This window comes from Melanerpes formicivorus, unplaced genomic scaffold (assembly GCF_026170545.1).
Source record: "Melanerpes formicivorus ecotype bairdi unplaced genomic scaffold, bMelFor1.0.p_v2 SCAF_20, whole genome shotgun sequence".
In the NCBI taxonomy this organism is placed as follows: domain Eukaryota; kingdom Metazoa; phylum Chordata; class Aves; order Piciformes; family Picidae; genus Melanerpes; species Melanerpes formicivorus.
Genome location: NW_027142372.1, coordinates 431,143 through 444,962, shown reverse-complemented (window position 1 = coordinate 444,962; position 13,820 = coordinate 431,143). Strand labels below are relative to the sequence as shown.

The 13,820-nt window shown below is 46.8% G+C and overlaps 1 protein-coding gene across 2 annotated transcripts in view; it reads left to right on the top strand.

Annotated features, from left to right (window-relative positions):
• NECAB2 (N-terminal EF-hand calcium binding protein 2) overlaps positions 1–13,820 on the top strand; it is a 103,200-nt gene that overhangs the window by 9,964 nt on the left and 79,416 nt on the right. For both annotated transcript variants that reach the window (XM_068150457.1, XM_068150458.1), the window contains exon 2: positions 903–927. In XM_068150457.1, coding sequence (XP_068006558.1) covers positions 903–927 — 25 coding nt within the window. The remainder of the gene's footprint in view (positions 1–902; positions 928–13,820) is intronic.

Sequence of the window (13,820 nt, the reverse complement as noted above, 5' to 3'; positions counted from 1 at the left end):
CAGGTTGGTCAGGCAGGACCTGCCCTTCCTAAATCCATGCTGGCTGGCCTGATCCCTTGGCCATCCTGTAAGTGCTGTGTGATTGCACTCAGGATGACCTGTTCCATGATCTTGCCTGGCACTGAGGTCAAGCTGAAGGCCTATAATTCCCTGGCTCATCCAACCGACCCTTCTTGTGGATGGGCACAACGTTGGCCAGCTTCCAGTCCTCTGGGACCTCTCCAGTGAGCCAGGACTGCTGGAAAATGACGGATAGTGGCTTGGCTAGCTCATCTGCCAGCTCTCTCAGCACCCTAGGATGAATCCCCCCCACTTCTGAAAGGGCTATTTGATTCCTCTCTGTGGGCTGTTCTACCATGCTGTAGTTTTAAGTCCAGATATAGACTCCTTCCCACACAGGAAACCTGCTTTAATAATAATAATAAATATTGTAAAGGACTTGTTGCAGAAGCACAGAACTGTGAAACGTGGTTTAAGAGATATTATTGATGACAGAGAAATTAGCTGGGTTGGCTGCACTGCTGGTGGAAATTGTTTTAATGGCTGTTTTTCTTGTGTTAGTGCCATGTTTTCTACTTACTTCTGCAAGAGAGATGCTGGACCTCCTGAGAGCATCTAATATAATCTTCATTTTGATAGCTAGCTTCTTTTCACCAGTTGTTCCAAAGGCAACCATGCTCACATTCTACCCCGGTGATATTCTGTCATGTGGCTCTGAGGCTCCCGGGCTGAGTCTGGGGAAGGGTGAGCTCAGAAAAGCACCTGAATTGGCTCTTGTGGGGTTGGGGTGAGGGGTCCCGCCTTGTGCATAGGATTGAACATCATCCTGGTGCCAAGAGCTTCACCCTTTGAAGCTGAACAACATCATAGTAAAAACCTTTCTCTCTCTCTTTCAATTCCAGATTTTCCGAAGAGCTGACAAAAATGGTAAGTCTGTACGTTCATGTTTCACATGTCTTGATTGAACTTCTGTCAGTCTTTCCATTTCTCCTGCCAGTACCATCTAACTGCAGTAACTTACCAGTGCCCTGCAGTTTACAGGCTCCAGCCCTCAGAAAAGGCTTTGTTGTTTCTGTGGCCGAGAGATTTTTAGAGCAGATGTGATACTAGTGTGCAAGTCAGCATGGTAAGTCCCACCAGATTTTGGGGCACTTTCACAAAGAAGAGCATAAAAATAATCACAGCTATGTGATGTGTGAGGATCCACCTCTTGGTAATCTTGGAAAACAGAGCTGATCTGTGAATATTAGTCCTTTGATTCCTGAAGGACTGGACACAAGCATGGACACTGGGCACGTGAGGAGCAATATGTGTTGATGGGTGTTTTCTGCCTGTGCTTGCAGAGAGCTGAACAACTGTTCTGAGCCAAAACTTGCCCTTAGATGGGGAACAACTTGAAGGTGCTTTCATTAAATGACTTAAGATCCTGCAAGGAGGGAGCTGCTTTGCTGTGAGATAATATTGTTATGGGGAAAAGACACAATGGGTCCAGTCCCTGGACCTCCCTCCACCCTGAAAAGCAATTTAGTTTTAGCTCCTAGCTAAAATCCCAAGAGCTGCTATCTGTTCATTCCCTGTTGTACAAGAAGAGAATTAAATATGCATCAAAACTCTGTGTGTTTGCAGAAAGACATGTGGGAGGTTTGTGCAGAGGAGCACAGGGAAGAGTTTGGTTTATCCCTACCAGATTTAAAAGGGAGATACTTGACTTATGCAAGAGCTTGTGGCTAGGTGTGATCACTGCAGTGAGGTGAGGCAGTGAGGGGTGGTGTGAGCTGGCTGGTATATAAGGAGTAAATGCCCTTTTAACATGGGCATTTGATTATTGCAGCTGACAGAGTAATAAGACAGTGAAATTTGTTGCTGAGCAGGAGTGTGATGGAAGTGTTGGTAGGCAAGGGGGGGGGGGGGGGCAGGGGGCTGGTATGGGAGGAGAGGTCTCCAAGTGCTGCTTACATGGAAAAATGAATTTGTGCTCTTGATGCCCCAACTGTCATACTTCACAGCCTCCTGAGCCCTTAATTGTTGCCTAATTGGAGGCTTGGAGGTTTTGTCTGATGAAATATTAGATGCTGCCTCTGAGACATGCTGCCTACTTTCTGCTGGCTGCTGTGCCTGCCCCCATGGAGCTGAGTGCCAGGGTTGCCAGCTGGTAATGAAGTCTTAGCTGCCACTTGCTCTCTATCAGGAAAAGCCTGGTGAAGTTTTTGGACTGTAGCTGTCAATGTTTTTGGTGCATACAGACACTACCCTTAGTTATTCCCACCTCAGTCTGAAGCTGAAAATGCCACTCCAGATTTTAATCTGTGCAACTGTTCCTTGCGAAGCCCATGTTTAGCCTTCCTCCTGCCAGAGCATCCTTCCACTTTCCAGGACAACCTCTGTGCAGGGCAGCTGAAATCCAAAGCAGTGATTTACTGTTTTTTTCCTTCTCAACAACAAATGTTTCTCTGCTGAACAAAGCTTGAAAGGATGCACTTTAACATACTGCTCTTGACGTAGTTATTTCCAGTGACTGCTTTTCGAGCTCTGCCAAAGGATGCTGTGCTTTTGTTTTAGCCTCAATTAAGTTTATTAACAGCTGTGATGGGGCTAAAGAGTCAGAACTCCAAGTACAAAAAGTCTTGCCTCAGCTCTTGTGCCAATATCAAGGCTTTTCTAGGTTGGGTGAGCGGAGCTGCTCCAAAGTCGCTCTTGAAGCTTTAGTGTTGCCCTCTCACTGCGGCATGAGGTCAGGAGGTGCTACCTGCCAGGACCAGACAGACTTGTCTTTCCAACCCAGCCAAGAGGGCAAAGGTGTAACTTTGGTGATTTTGCCATGTTACAGGGTCATGGGGGTTAAGTTTTAGTGCAGCTCTCACCATGGGGCCAGCTCTCTTGGTGTGTTTGGTAGGTGCCAGTGGCAAACTGTGAATCTGTGTCTTGTGGTGGGGGTGGTGAGCTGGAGAAATAATGAGCTTTTGGACCCCATTGGTCTGCTCTGGTGATAGGTATCTGAGACTCATGAGGTATCTTTGGAAAGCTAGTGACATTTGCAGACCAGTTCCCTCATTTGTTGTTGAAACCCATCCAAACATCCTGGTTTTGCAACCTCACACTCATGGGCAGCAACTCCTTCATTTCCTTCACATGACTATCAGGTGCGGGCCCAAAGAGGGGCTAGCATCAGCAAGAACAAACTTGTTGTTTTTACCTCTGCCCTTCACCCTGGAAAAGATCTGCCCAGCTCCTCCATGGTCTTCCCTTTGTAAGGCTAAAGTAAGTGATCCAGGCAAATAACAGATTGGATCAGTCCACTGCATATGGACAAGAAGACTGTGAGCAGATCAGGTACCATGTGACACTTAAAAGCATTTTCTTGTCCTGTCCACCCATCCAAAGAGAGTTTGGCTTCAGCAAAAAAGCAGAGATAAATACCCCAGAGCTGACCTCGAGGTATTCATCAGCCACTCTGCCCAGCCAAACACATCTCCATGGAGCTGCCTTCTGGAGGCCAGGTACCCCTTAAGCCTGCAATGTTCCTGGGGAGCATTGCTCATGGATGAGTGGTCTCTGGTTGGCTGTGCTGTGCAGACAAGAGAAAGTGTTCAGCCCTTTGCAGATCCCCTGGATGCTGCTTGTCTGAACATCATTTATGGAGTCATAAAATCATTTTGATTGGAATAGACATTTATGACTACCAAGTCCAACTGTTAACTGAGCACTGCCAGGTCACCACTAAACCATGTGCTTCAGCACCACATTTACATCCCCTCATCTGTATTCCATTTTTACCAGTAATATTCCAGTTAAAATTCAAATGAGGGATGCTTGTACAGATTGGAAGGACTAAAGCTCTTCTTGTCTAGGTCACCAAATGACAAAATGAGTGTGGATTGCCAGGGACACATCTGCCACCCAGTAGCTGTTAGTGCACTGGGTGTAAAGGTGGTAGGCTGACTTGTCAAGACCCCTTATCAGATTAGGGTGGTATGGATAGGCACCAGCAGGACAAGCCCTGCCCTAATGTCGGGCAGTTAAATTGATGGTTCATTGTCAAAGATGGTGCTGGGCAGGAATATGAACTGCTAAGGGTGAGAGCTGTCACTGCCAGGGTGCAGCAGGTCTGGGTGCTAGGACACCAACACCTTTCAGCGTAGGAAGAAAAGGTGCCCCTCGGACCTGGCGAGGCTGCTGGCTGCAAGTGCTCTTTTGAAACGTGTCCTGCTTCTTCCCAGCCCTGGAAGGGCGCTACAGGGGGGACAGCTGGCTCTGTTAATAAAGGTCAGATGTTCTCTGAAGAAAGAGTCATCTCCAGGTCTGCTTCCACTGTCACGGCTTGCAATGCAGGTGACCTACAACTAGATTGTTTGAACAACCCTCATGTGGTGTTCTCCATGGGACTAATGCTGCCAGGCAAACAGGATGCTGCCTTTTCCTTTTTATGACCCAGGTGACAGGCTGTCACAAAGTAGTCTGGAGTTAATTGGCATCTCTATCCCCGTGTTGGATCCTGCAAGGTGAGGTGGCTGAGCATGTGTCAGTTGCAGTCCCGCAGAGTAGGGCTGTCTCAGTGATCCTGAGGCTGTACTCCCTGCAGTGGTTTCCCCTGCATTTTCCCAGGTGCTGCTTTTTTTTCCTGAGACAACATCTGTCAGTCATGGTGGCCAGCTTCACCAGCCATTCCTATTTGCTTAGCTCTTGATAACAGAGCCTGCTACTCCTCATGATTAGCTCAGTATGTTCCTCTGCAGCTTTTTGGGGTCACAGCTTTCTTTTTGGGGTCACAGCTTCCCACAGCCACTCTATCCCACTGCAGCTCATGGCAGCTGCTCCAGGAGCCAAGCAATGATATTTACCTTGGTACAGCCTCCCCACAAAGCGTGGCTCAGAGGTTTCCAGAGCCAGAGGCAATATCTCTGTATTTAATATCCTCAGGGATCTCTTTTTCACAATTTTCTCTTTGACATCCTGGCCTTTAATTTATTGATTTGTTGAAGTTCAGTCATTTACCTGGTAGAGCTCCAAGGAACAGTGTAAGCATCAGCCAGCTGCTTGTGTGTCTCACCGCAGGTGGCCCATGTGCTGTGCACAGGCCTCCACAGGAAAATGAAACCCTTCCACTTTTAGATGTTTGTCAGAATCCCAGGAAGGGGCCCAGAGCCCTGGACAGGCTGCTGAAAACACAAGCTCACAGGCTTCAAAAATATTTTGCTCTCTTAACATGCTTCTGCTGTGTCCAACCCTGCAGAGATATTGGTCTGACAGGGGCTCTGCTCTTTTTAATTAACCATCTGAGACAAGTCATTATCCAGCACTGTGTGCTGATGGCACAGTGCAGGGAGCTCTGGCAGCTTTAGCCAGAACTGGCAGCTCTTGCTTCCTTTGGCTGTGCTAAAGCCAGCCCCATAACCTGTGCAGGAGCCCTACAGAAATAGGGAGGAAGGAGATAATATGAGGAAATCTTCAGTTCTTGTCATCTAGTTTAAGTAGAACATCTCATGTAACATTTGTCTTCCAGAGATCAGAGGATTCAAGGGTCACCTAAAAGACAAAGGGGGGCTGTGAGCTTAAGGAATGGTCTCATTTAACGTGCAGCTTCCTACAGTCAAGAGGTCATGAATTTGGAAACCTTTTCAGCACCTTGATTTATGCTTTTTCCTCAGCCCAGTAAATATGCCACACATTGTGTTAGAGCAACGTGGCTGGTTCAGGCATGGTAACTATGGAGCCTGATTGTGTGAATTCAAGAGCTTCCCCCTCCTCCCCTTCCTTCCAGAACTCTTTGGCATAAATTGTTAATTCATGTAAAATCAGATGTTCCTGGTGCAAGATGCTAAAACAGATTATTGTTCCTGCCATGTTCAAGTACTTGCATCAAAGTGATTTGGTTCAGTGCCTACATATACTAAGAGACTGCTAATGAAGGCACCCCTTGCTTGTTAAAAGATGTCTTGGTCTCCTGCCCCAGAGGAGTGAGATTCTGTCTCTAATGTGAGCTAACTACCTGTAGGGAAGTTGTAGCCAGGAAGGGATTGGTCTCTTCTCCCAGGCAATCAACACCAGAACAAGAGGACACAGTCTCAAACTGCACCAGGGTAGGTTTAGGCTGGAGGTGAGGAGAAAGTTCTTCCCAGAGAGAGTTGCTGGCCATTGGAATGTGCTGCCCAGGGAGGTGGTAGAGTCACCGTCCCTGGAGGTGTTCAAGAGGGGTTGGACGTGGCACTTGGTGCCATGGTTTATAGTCATGAGGTGTTGGGTGACAGGTTGGACTTGATGATCTTTGAGGTCTCTTCCAACCTTGGTGATTCTATGATTCTAACTCCTCAGCCTTCCTTCCATCAATGATCCCAAGCATCTGGATGTACAACAATCTGTATGATAAACTCAACAAACAGTGTGGCACACCTTGAAATGGTGTATGCATTGGAGACATCTAAGTAACCTGGCAAGTGGCCTGAAAAAAAAAGGGAGAAGGGCTGGGGCATAATCTTCTGGCAGTGCACAATTCAGTGAGCTTGTAGTCATGCTTTGCAGAGGGGCACAGCTGTTAGTCATTCAAAATAATCTTTTTCTTCTGTGTAGGAGTGTTTTTCCTTTCCCTGCTAATAAATCCACCTACTGTCTTGTAATCCTCCCAGTCCCAGTAAACAATACTTAATCGTTTAATTGGCATGTGGTAGGGAAACGGAGGCATCCTGGTTTAGGCTGGTGAAGCAGAGCTGCCAATCATCTGAGCTATCTACTGTGTACTTTAATCCTCTCATTAGAAAGCTGCTAATCAATTATAAGTTAAATAGCCCAGCATTCTCTTGGAAAGATTAAGATGGTGTTATTTTGGCTGAGCAGCCTAACTGCTAATGATTCATTATAGAAATGTTGCTGCCTGAACACTGGAATTTTATTATCTTGAAATCTCCAGCCACTGCAGCTCCAGTGTCTGGGGTGCAACTAAGCATGAAGTGCTCATGGTTTAGTTCAGTGTCTTTTGTCATAATTATTAGAGCTTATTCATGGAAATGGCCATTGGTCTGCCCCATCCAAGGGGCTGGTCGGCTGGGCACTGGGGGTGATGTGGTTTCCTCTGGACCTCTGCCATGGAAGAGGAGAGAAGGAAAAGAAAATAAGCCTAAAACTCAGCATGTGGTTACAAAGCACCTGCAGAAAATGGCAGAGGAGCTGGTGATGTTGCAGTGTCTCACTTGACAGTGCCCAGGGGTCAAGTTGCCACCTTCCCATTGCTGCTGCCCTTGTGACTTCTGCCCCAAGAACTAGCCCAAACCATTATTTGGATGTATCACATCTAGAGAAGGCGTAGATGGGAATGAAGCCACTCAACACATGCTGTCTTGGATAGCTTCTGCTGTTATCTAAAATGAAATACAATGAAGTGTGAGCATGGATTAAGCTAGTTTAAGTTATAAATTTGACACAGTGATCTGGAGTGCAAGTGCTGGGAGGAGGTTTTGGTTTTCAGCTGACCTGGCTGATCAGCCGAAGGCCTGCAGAGGACGTAGTAGAGCTAATAAAGGAGAGAAACATGAGCGCAGCAGGGATAGGGGGGTGGAAAGAGCTTCTTGGTTAAGAGCCACCTAGGGCAATGGAATTGTGCCCATTCCTATCCCAGCAGGGCCTGGCCTTTAAATAGCTGCCCACAGATATCTGTTAGTCACTTAAGAGCTCATTACAGGAGATTTATGCTGTTATTCTTCATAAGCAAACTGTGAACATCTCTGCAATCCTTGTAGCAAACTGCACTGCAGGCAGTGGGGGCAGATATAGAGCCCCTGGCACGTGAGGAACGTGACTGTCTTTAGACATCAGCATCATAACAGACTGGCTAGGGAGCCTGGTTAGCTGGCAGCAGGATTGTGCTCCTGGGAGCAGAACAAGCTCTGCTTCCCACCTTCACTTCAACCAGCAGTGCTGCTCTGCTTGGTGGCTTCATGGTTGGGATGCTTGTGCCCCCGTTGTCCCCTTGGGCTGTGGAGCTTGCAAGCTTCAAATGCTGGGAAAAACTAGAAATAGAAAATCAAGTGAAGCTGGTTTACACACCAAGGTGAGTGAGACCCCACCTGCAGCACTGGGTCCAGCTCTGGAGTTCTCAGCACAGGAGAGACATGGATCTGTTGGAACAGAGCCAGAAGAGACCACAATGATGTGGTTAGAGTTTCAAGGGCTGGGGACTGGAAACTCTCTGCTCTGAGGACAGGCTGAGAGAGTTAAGGGTGTTCAACCTGGAGAAGAGAAGGGCTCAGGAGACCTTATTATGGCCTTTCAGTACTTAAAGGGGCTGATAATAAGGATGGGGACAATATTGTTAGTAAGTCCTATTGTGACAGGACAAGGGGTGGTGGTTTTAAACCAAAAGAGGATTCATTTAGACTAGATATAAAGGAAGATTTTTTTTTTACACTGAGAGTGGTGAGACACTGACCCAGGTTGCCTAGAGAGGTGGTAGATGCCCCATAGCTGGAGACATTCCAGGTTAGATTAGATGGATCTCTGAGCAACTTGCTCTAGTTGAAGGTGTCCATGTTCTGGAGTTGTCCTGTTATTCATTAATACATTAATTAATTAATAGAAATGTTCTGTTATTAATGACCTTGTTAATTTATGGAAACATTTTTTTTTTAAGAAGTACTTGGTTGGAATTCAGCATGGTGATTGCCCACAGGGTGGTTTTAGGGTTTAAAGTACCTATTTCCACACCTTAGCTTATCAGTTTGAGGCCCTTTTGGAAAATACACTTGCACAGCACTTGAATGGTGGTAGCCAGCTGAGGCTTCAATAATGTGACACCCAGGGGCATCAGGAAAGAAAAATGAAGGAACTGTGGCTTTGAATGCTTTTTACCAGCCCTTACAATGATGACAAGTTAGGGCCATGATACCTCCACATAATAAAAGGATCCCAAACACCCAAGAAGCCTCCTGTAGCACACACAACTCTTCCTTCCACAGCCACCACTCTGCACCTGCTTGGAAATCCTGCTTTTACTATGAGCCTTGCAGTCCCTGCATTAATGGGCTATCACTCATCAAACCCACTTATCTTCCAGACCTGGGTAATTACCTTCTGCGTGGCTACTGCTCCTCACACCTGGGGAAAACCTGGAGCTGTTCATGTCTCACTGATGCACCCAAATTAAGTCATTAGGTCAAAGTGAGAATATTTATAATTCTTGCATAACAAACCCCATATTAGCAGCCACCCACATAGAAGTGGAGAAATGCAGTGATGAATCAGGTTTTCTAAAGTCTGGCAGGTTCTTCCACGACCAGAGGACCAGTCTAAATCAATCTGGTTAAAAAGGAAGGAAAAAAAACCCAAAGTTTTGCATTTAGAGAGTGTAGTTTTCATGTGACAATCAAAAAAAAAACCACCCCAGCACCTTGAAAACTGTTTACCAGGAGAAAGTCTGGATCTGTTTTTCAGTTGTTTGAGCTCCTGTATAATTTCCTGGCTCTCTCTGTTGTGTATTCAGTTATCCTTCCAAGTCCTTGCAAAGTTCACAGCACATGGTTCTGAAGAGATGACATCTGTTTAAATGGGGACATGCTGTTCCCCAAACAATAAACAAACCTATCAACCAGGTGAGGAATTTTGAGAGAATGTAGAAATTGTGAAAGGTGCTTGCTGGCTGTGCTCTACAGGCTGTCACCAGCTGTGTACAGTGCTTCTCTCCAGCCCTTAAACCTATGAACTTAAGATTTGATTATCATGGCTTGAAAGGGCACTTCTCGGCTCCTGGTGACCTTTCAAGGCTGCTTTTTTGTTTTCCACCAAGGCATGAAGACACCTTCAAGTTCTGGTGCACACTGTGTGCAGCAGAATTGAAGAACTGACAGGTTTTAAGACCTGTTCCTCTTATGTCACCTTTTTTAACAAATGAATATTGGAATCAAGGGGTGTTGTTTTTGGAATCAAGGGGTGGTTTTGTATGGTTTTTATCTGGACCACCTGAATTCTCTAGAGCAGACCCTGGATTAGCTGCACAGGGTTAGGACTTCATTCACTGCTTATAGCCTCATGTGCTACAGGCTGACAGTTAAGCAGTAGAGTGGTTTAATCTGGGCCTGTGTGTGGTTTGCCTAGCACAAGATGTAAGCCAGAGGAGATCTGAGCTGAGCAAGGTGTGAATCTGGGCCAGAAACTTAAGCCAATGACACAGCCAGCATATGAGCTTTACTTTCCACAACATAGGTGTGCATATCCCACCTATTTCTACACAGCATCAGTTTATGACCCATCACTCTCTAACATAGCTATTCCTGTCCTGTTCCTAAAGCTTTTCCCTGCTGAGAGGGCAGGCAACCAAAGTAGAAGGTCCCATGAAAGCCTTCATGGATGGCAGGCAAGGAAAGCACTGTTGGTGTGAATGTGACCTGCACATGACTGTGTTCAGGGAATGCAGTTGGGGAGTTATCCACAGCTGGGAAAGTTGCTCTATTTAAACTGAGTGCATGGCCTTCCTTGAAACTGGCTTGCTGACGTCTCAGTTGATATGTGACAGCTCAGGTGCCTGTCTGGTATCCTGCAGAATGTCCTTTCTTCATTACTCAAAGTACAAATCATTGCAGTATTGGTGGCCATCACGCATGCCCTCCACCATTTGCTGTACCTTGTGCTGTAAAAGCTGCAGCTAGAATATCAAGTCAAACTTAAAAGAAAAAAAATAATCTTAAAAATCACCTAATATTTGGCCTTCTTTAGGTGTGCTTGGCAGTCTGCAGCTCTGGCTGCTTCATGACTGTGAAGCATATTGGTCCTCCATATGTTGGTCCACCCCAGCTCCTTCCTGCCCTCTCTCCCCAGCACCTTCCCTTCTCAGTGCTGGTGACCCTTTCTTTCCACTCCCTCTAAAAAATTCAGCTGCTGGGCTAAGCTCATGGTAAAAGCCAACAATTTCATAACCTTCAAGGCTTCCTGACATTTCTGTGTTGATGACAAATAGATCTGGACCTCAAAGATGGTCAGGTACCTAAACACATGGGCTTTCACATCTTCCCACTTTCTTGCTAGACTATACCTTGGTCCACAAAAAACTCGGATAGTGATGCTGACCCAAAGGGTTGTCTTCCCACAAGCACCATCTGGGCAAAAGTATCAACCCTTGGGCCACTGCTGACCTCCGCTCTTTGCTGGACCTCCCTCGGAGGGGTCAGAGAGGGAAGAGAGGCTAGATCAATTATTTTGCATTGGAAACCACCTCTGCCTGCTACAGTGCCTGACTTTCTAGCCTAGCTCATCCACCAAGCATTCTTCCTGCCTGTGTTTATCACTATTGGAGGTCCAGGGTGGTCTGAGACCTGCCTGCCTATGGGCATCCTCACATGGTTCATCAAAACTCTCACCCTCAGGAAACATTGACCCCCATGCTTAGCGACTGGAGGTCTGGCAGAGCAAAGAGGTGTTCATGCCTGAGATCTAATTAGCTGTGTTGCACTGGGCAGTGGGGCAGCAGACCTGTGTTAAGCCTTTGAGGTGGGATGTGTGATGCAGCCTGAGTGTTTTTCTAGGTGAGGCTCTTTTTCTGCTGGATCTGTTCTGTCTCTTGGCTGCTCCTTTCAATTCCTTTAATACAAAGAGTCAGGGACGAACAGCAGCGCTCGGGTGGCCCCAAGAGACATGAGGAGGGGACATCAAGCAGGGGTCACTGCTTTAGCCTGGCAATTTGAGGCTGAACGTTTGATCAGGAGGGCAGGCTTTCCAAACCCTCCTGCTTTGCTTTGAAAAGCACCAATTAAGGTTTGACATACAACATAACCCGAAGAAGACAGGGTGTTTTGTTGTTTTTTTCCACATCTCCCAGCCCACAGAAGATTTTCTTCTGCAAACCTCATTAGAGGCTTCAGGCTGGACAGGAGTGAATGGGATATGTTGTTGTAGCAGATTTAATGGCCTTGTTGCAAGTTGTGGAGGGTGGAAACAAGGGATCATGGATTCCCAAAGAGACTTTGAAAAGCCACTCAATTAGCCGAGAAGACTTTTAAAGACATTTCTTTTCAGAGCCAAAGTTGAGAGGTTTAATTAGGGGCTGTACAGCAGATGTGTCTATATGGCATGATGGCATCCAGCAAAGGGCACTATGAAACATTGATGGAGCTGTTACCTGCTTGTGATGCATGACCAAAACCTGTGAGCTTTATTCATAATGCCTTAAAAGTGGTGGTTCTTGCCCTGGCTTTCCTGCAGCGTGGAGATCACTGCCAAATGCTGCCAACCGAACCATCCATCCTGCTGTGTCCATCCTGGAGGCTGTTTCAGGTGAAATATTATATTAATATATTTTACTTGCTTGATGGGTCAAAACCCACCCTGATTGCCCTGCTCTCTGAGGGGATGACACAAGCTCCAAACAGACTCCAGGCTCTTCATGTGGGGCAGGTGCTGAGAATGTCCCTGTGGTCTGGCTCACCCACAGTGCTTGCATTAGCAGTATCACAGTATCACTAAGGTTGGAAGAGACCTCAAAGATCATCGAGTCCAACCTGTCACCACAGACCTCATGACTAAACCATGGCACCAAGTGCCACGTCCAATCTCCTCTTGAACACCTCCAGGGATGGTGACTCCACCACCTCTCTGGGCAGCACATCCCAATGACGAATGACTCTCTCAGTGAAGAACTTTCTCCTCACCTCCAGCCTAAACCTCCCCTGGTGCAGCTTGGGACTGTGTCCCCTTGTTCTGGTGCTGGTTGCCTGGGAGAAGAGACCAACCCCTTCCTGGCTACAACCACCTTTCAGGTAGTTGTAGAGAGCAATGAGGTCACCCCTGAGCCTCCTCCTCTCCAGGCTAAGCAACCCCAGCTCCCTCAGCCTCTCCTCATAGGGCTTGCAGCAGGTAGCAACAATGAAAGGGCAGAGAAAGCCAAAATAGGGTATTACCATCCTTGCTGTCTGTATGTGTCTGTCCCTCACTGAGGACCTCTCCAGGCACTGGAGCCAACAGTGTACACTCTGCATCTGCCTGCCCTGAAATTCTCCTTGCAAAATCTGAGCTCCACTGTTAAGACTAAGCTCAAAAACAAAAGGTTTGGTTTTGTCCTGCTCCCTTGGCAGCAGGGTGTAACCACCCCAAGCTGTTTCTTAAGCTGCTCTCAAAGGCGTGGGGTGGATGTGAGATGAATTTATGCAAAGCTTCTTGTTAGTGCTCAATGAATTTCCCTTGGAGGCTCTCTGCCTTTGGTAGGGAGATGTTTTAACTTGCTTTAAACTGCATCAGTGATTCAGCTTGTGTGTGCTCAGTGTGTTATGAATGAGTGTGGTGATATCAATCATGTGTTCCAGTGTGGCAGTGGCAATATACTTCTGGGTGGAGGTGACCAGCATGTAGGAACTCCTTAAAATGCCTTTGCCACCACCACAGGTATCTTGTGTGACCCTCAACTTCTGTTATTTCTCTTGCCACCTCACTGAAATCTCACTCATGGCTTCCATCACTATGTCTCTCTCAGTAGGAGGACTTCCCTGTGTTTGCCTTTTGATTTAATCCCTGGGAAGTCCCCTCAGGGGCAGCAGAGCAGACCCTGTGTGCAGGAAAATCACTGCTTTTTTCCTCCTGCCCTGGTGCTTGCATGCCTGCCTCTGCTCTTGGCAGTACCCAGGCTCTGGCTTCACTTTTAATTAGTTGTCTTCTGGAGATCAGCTGTATTTATTGAAGATGGTTTATTATAGCTGTTAAAATTAAATAAGGCAAAAATTGAATGGAGAACAAATACCCTGCCACTAGCAATCCTTATAATTCACCAGCAAATTTTGCCAGACAATGGTGAGAAAATATGGTCTGGCAGCCTGTGTTCAGGCTACTGGCCAGGAGCAGCTATAAATCATTTG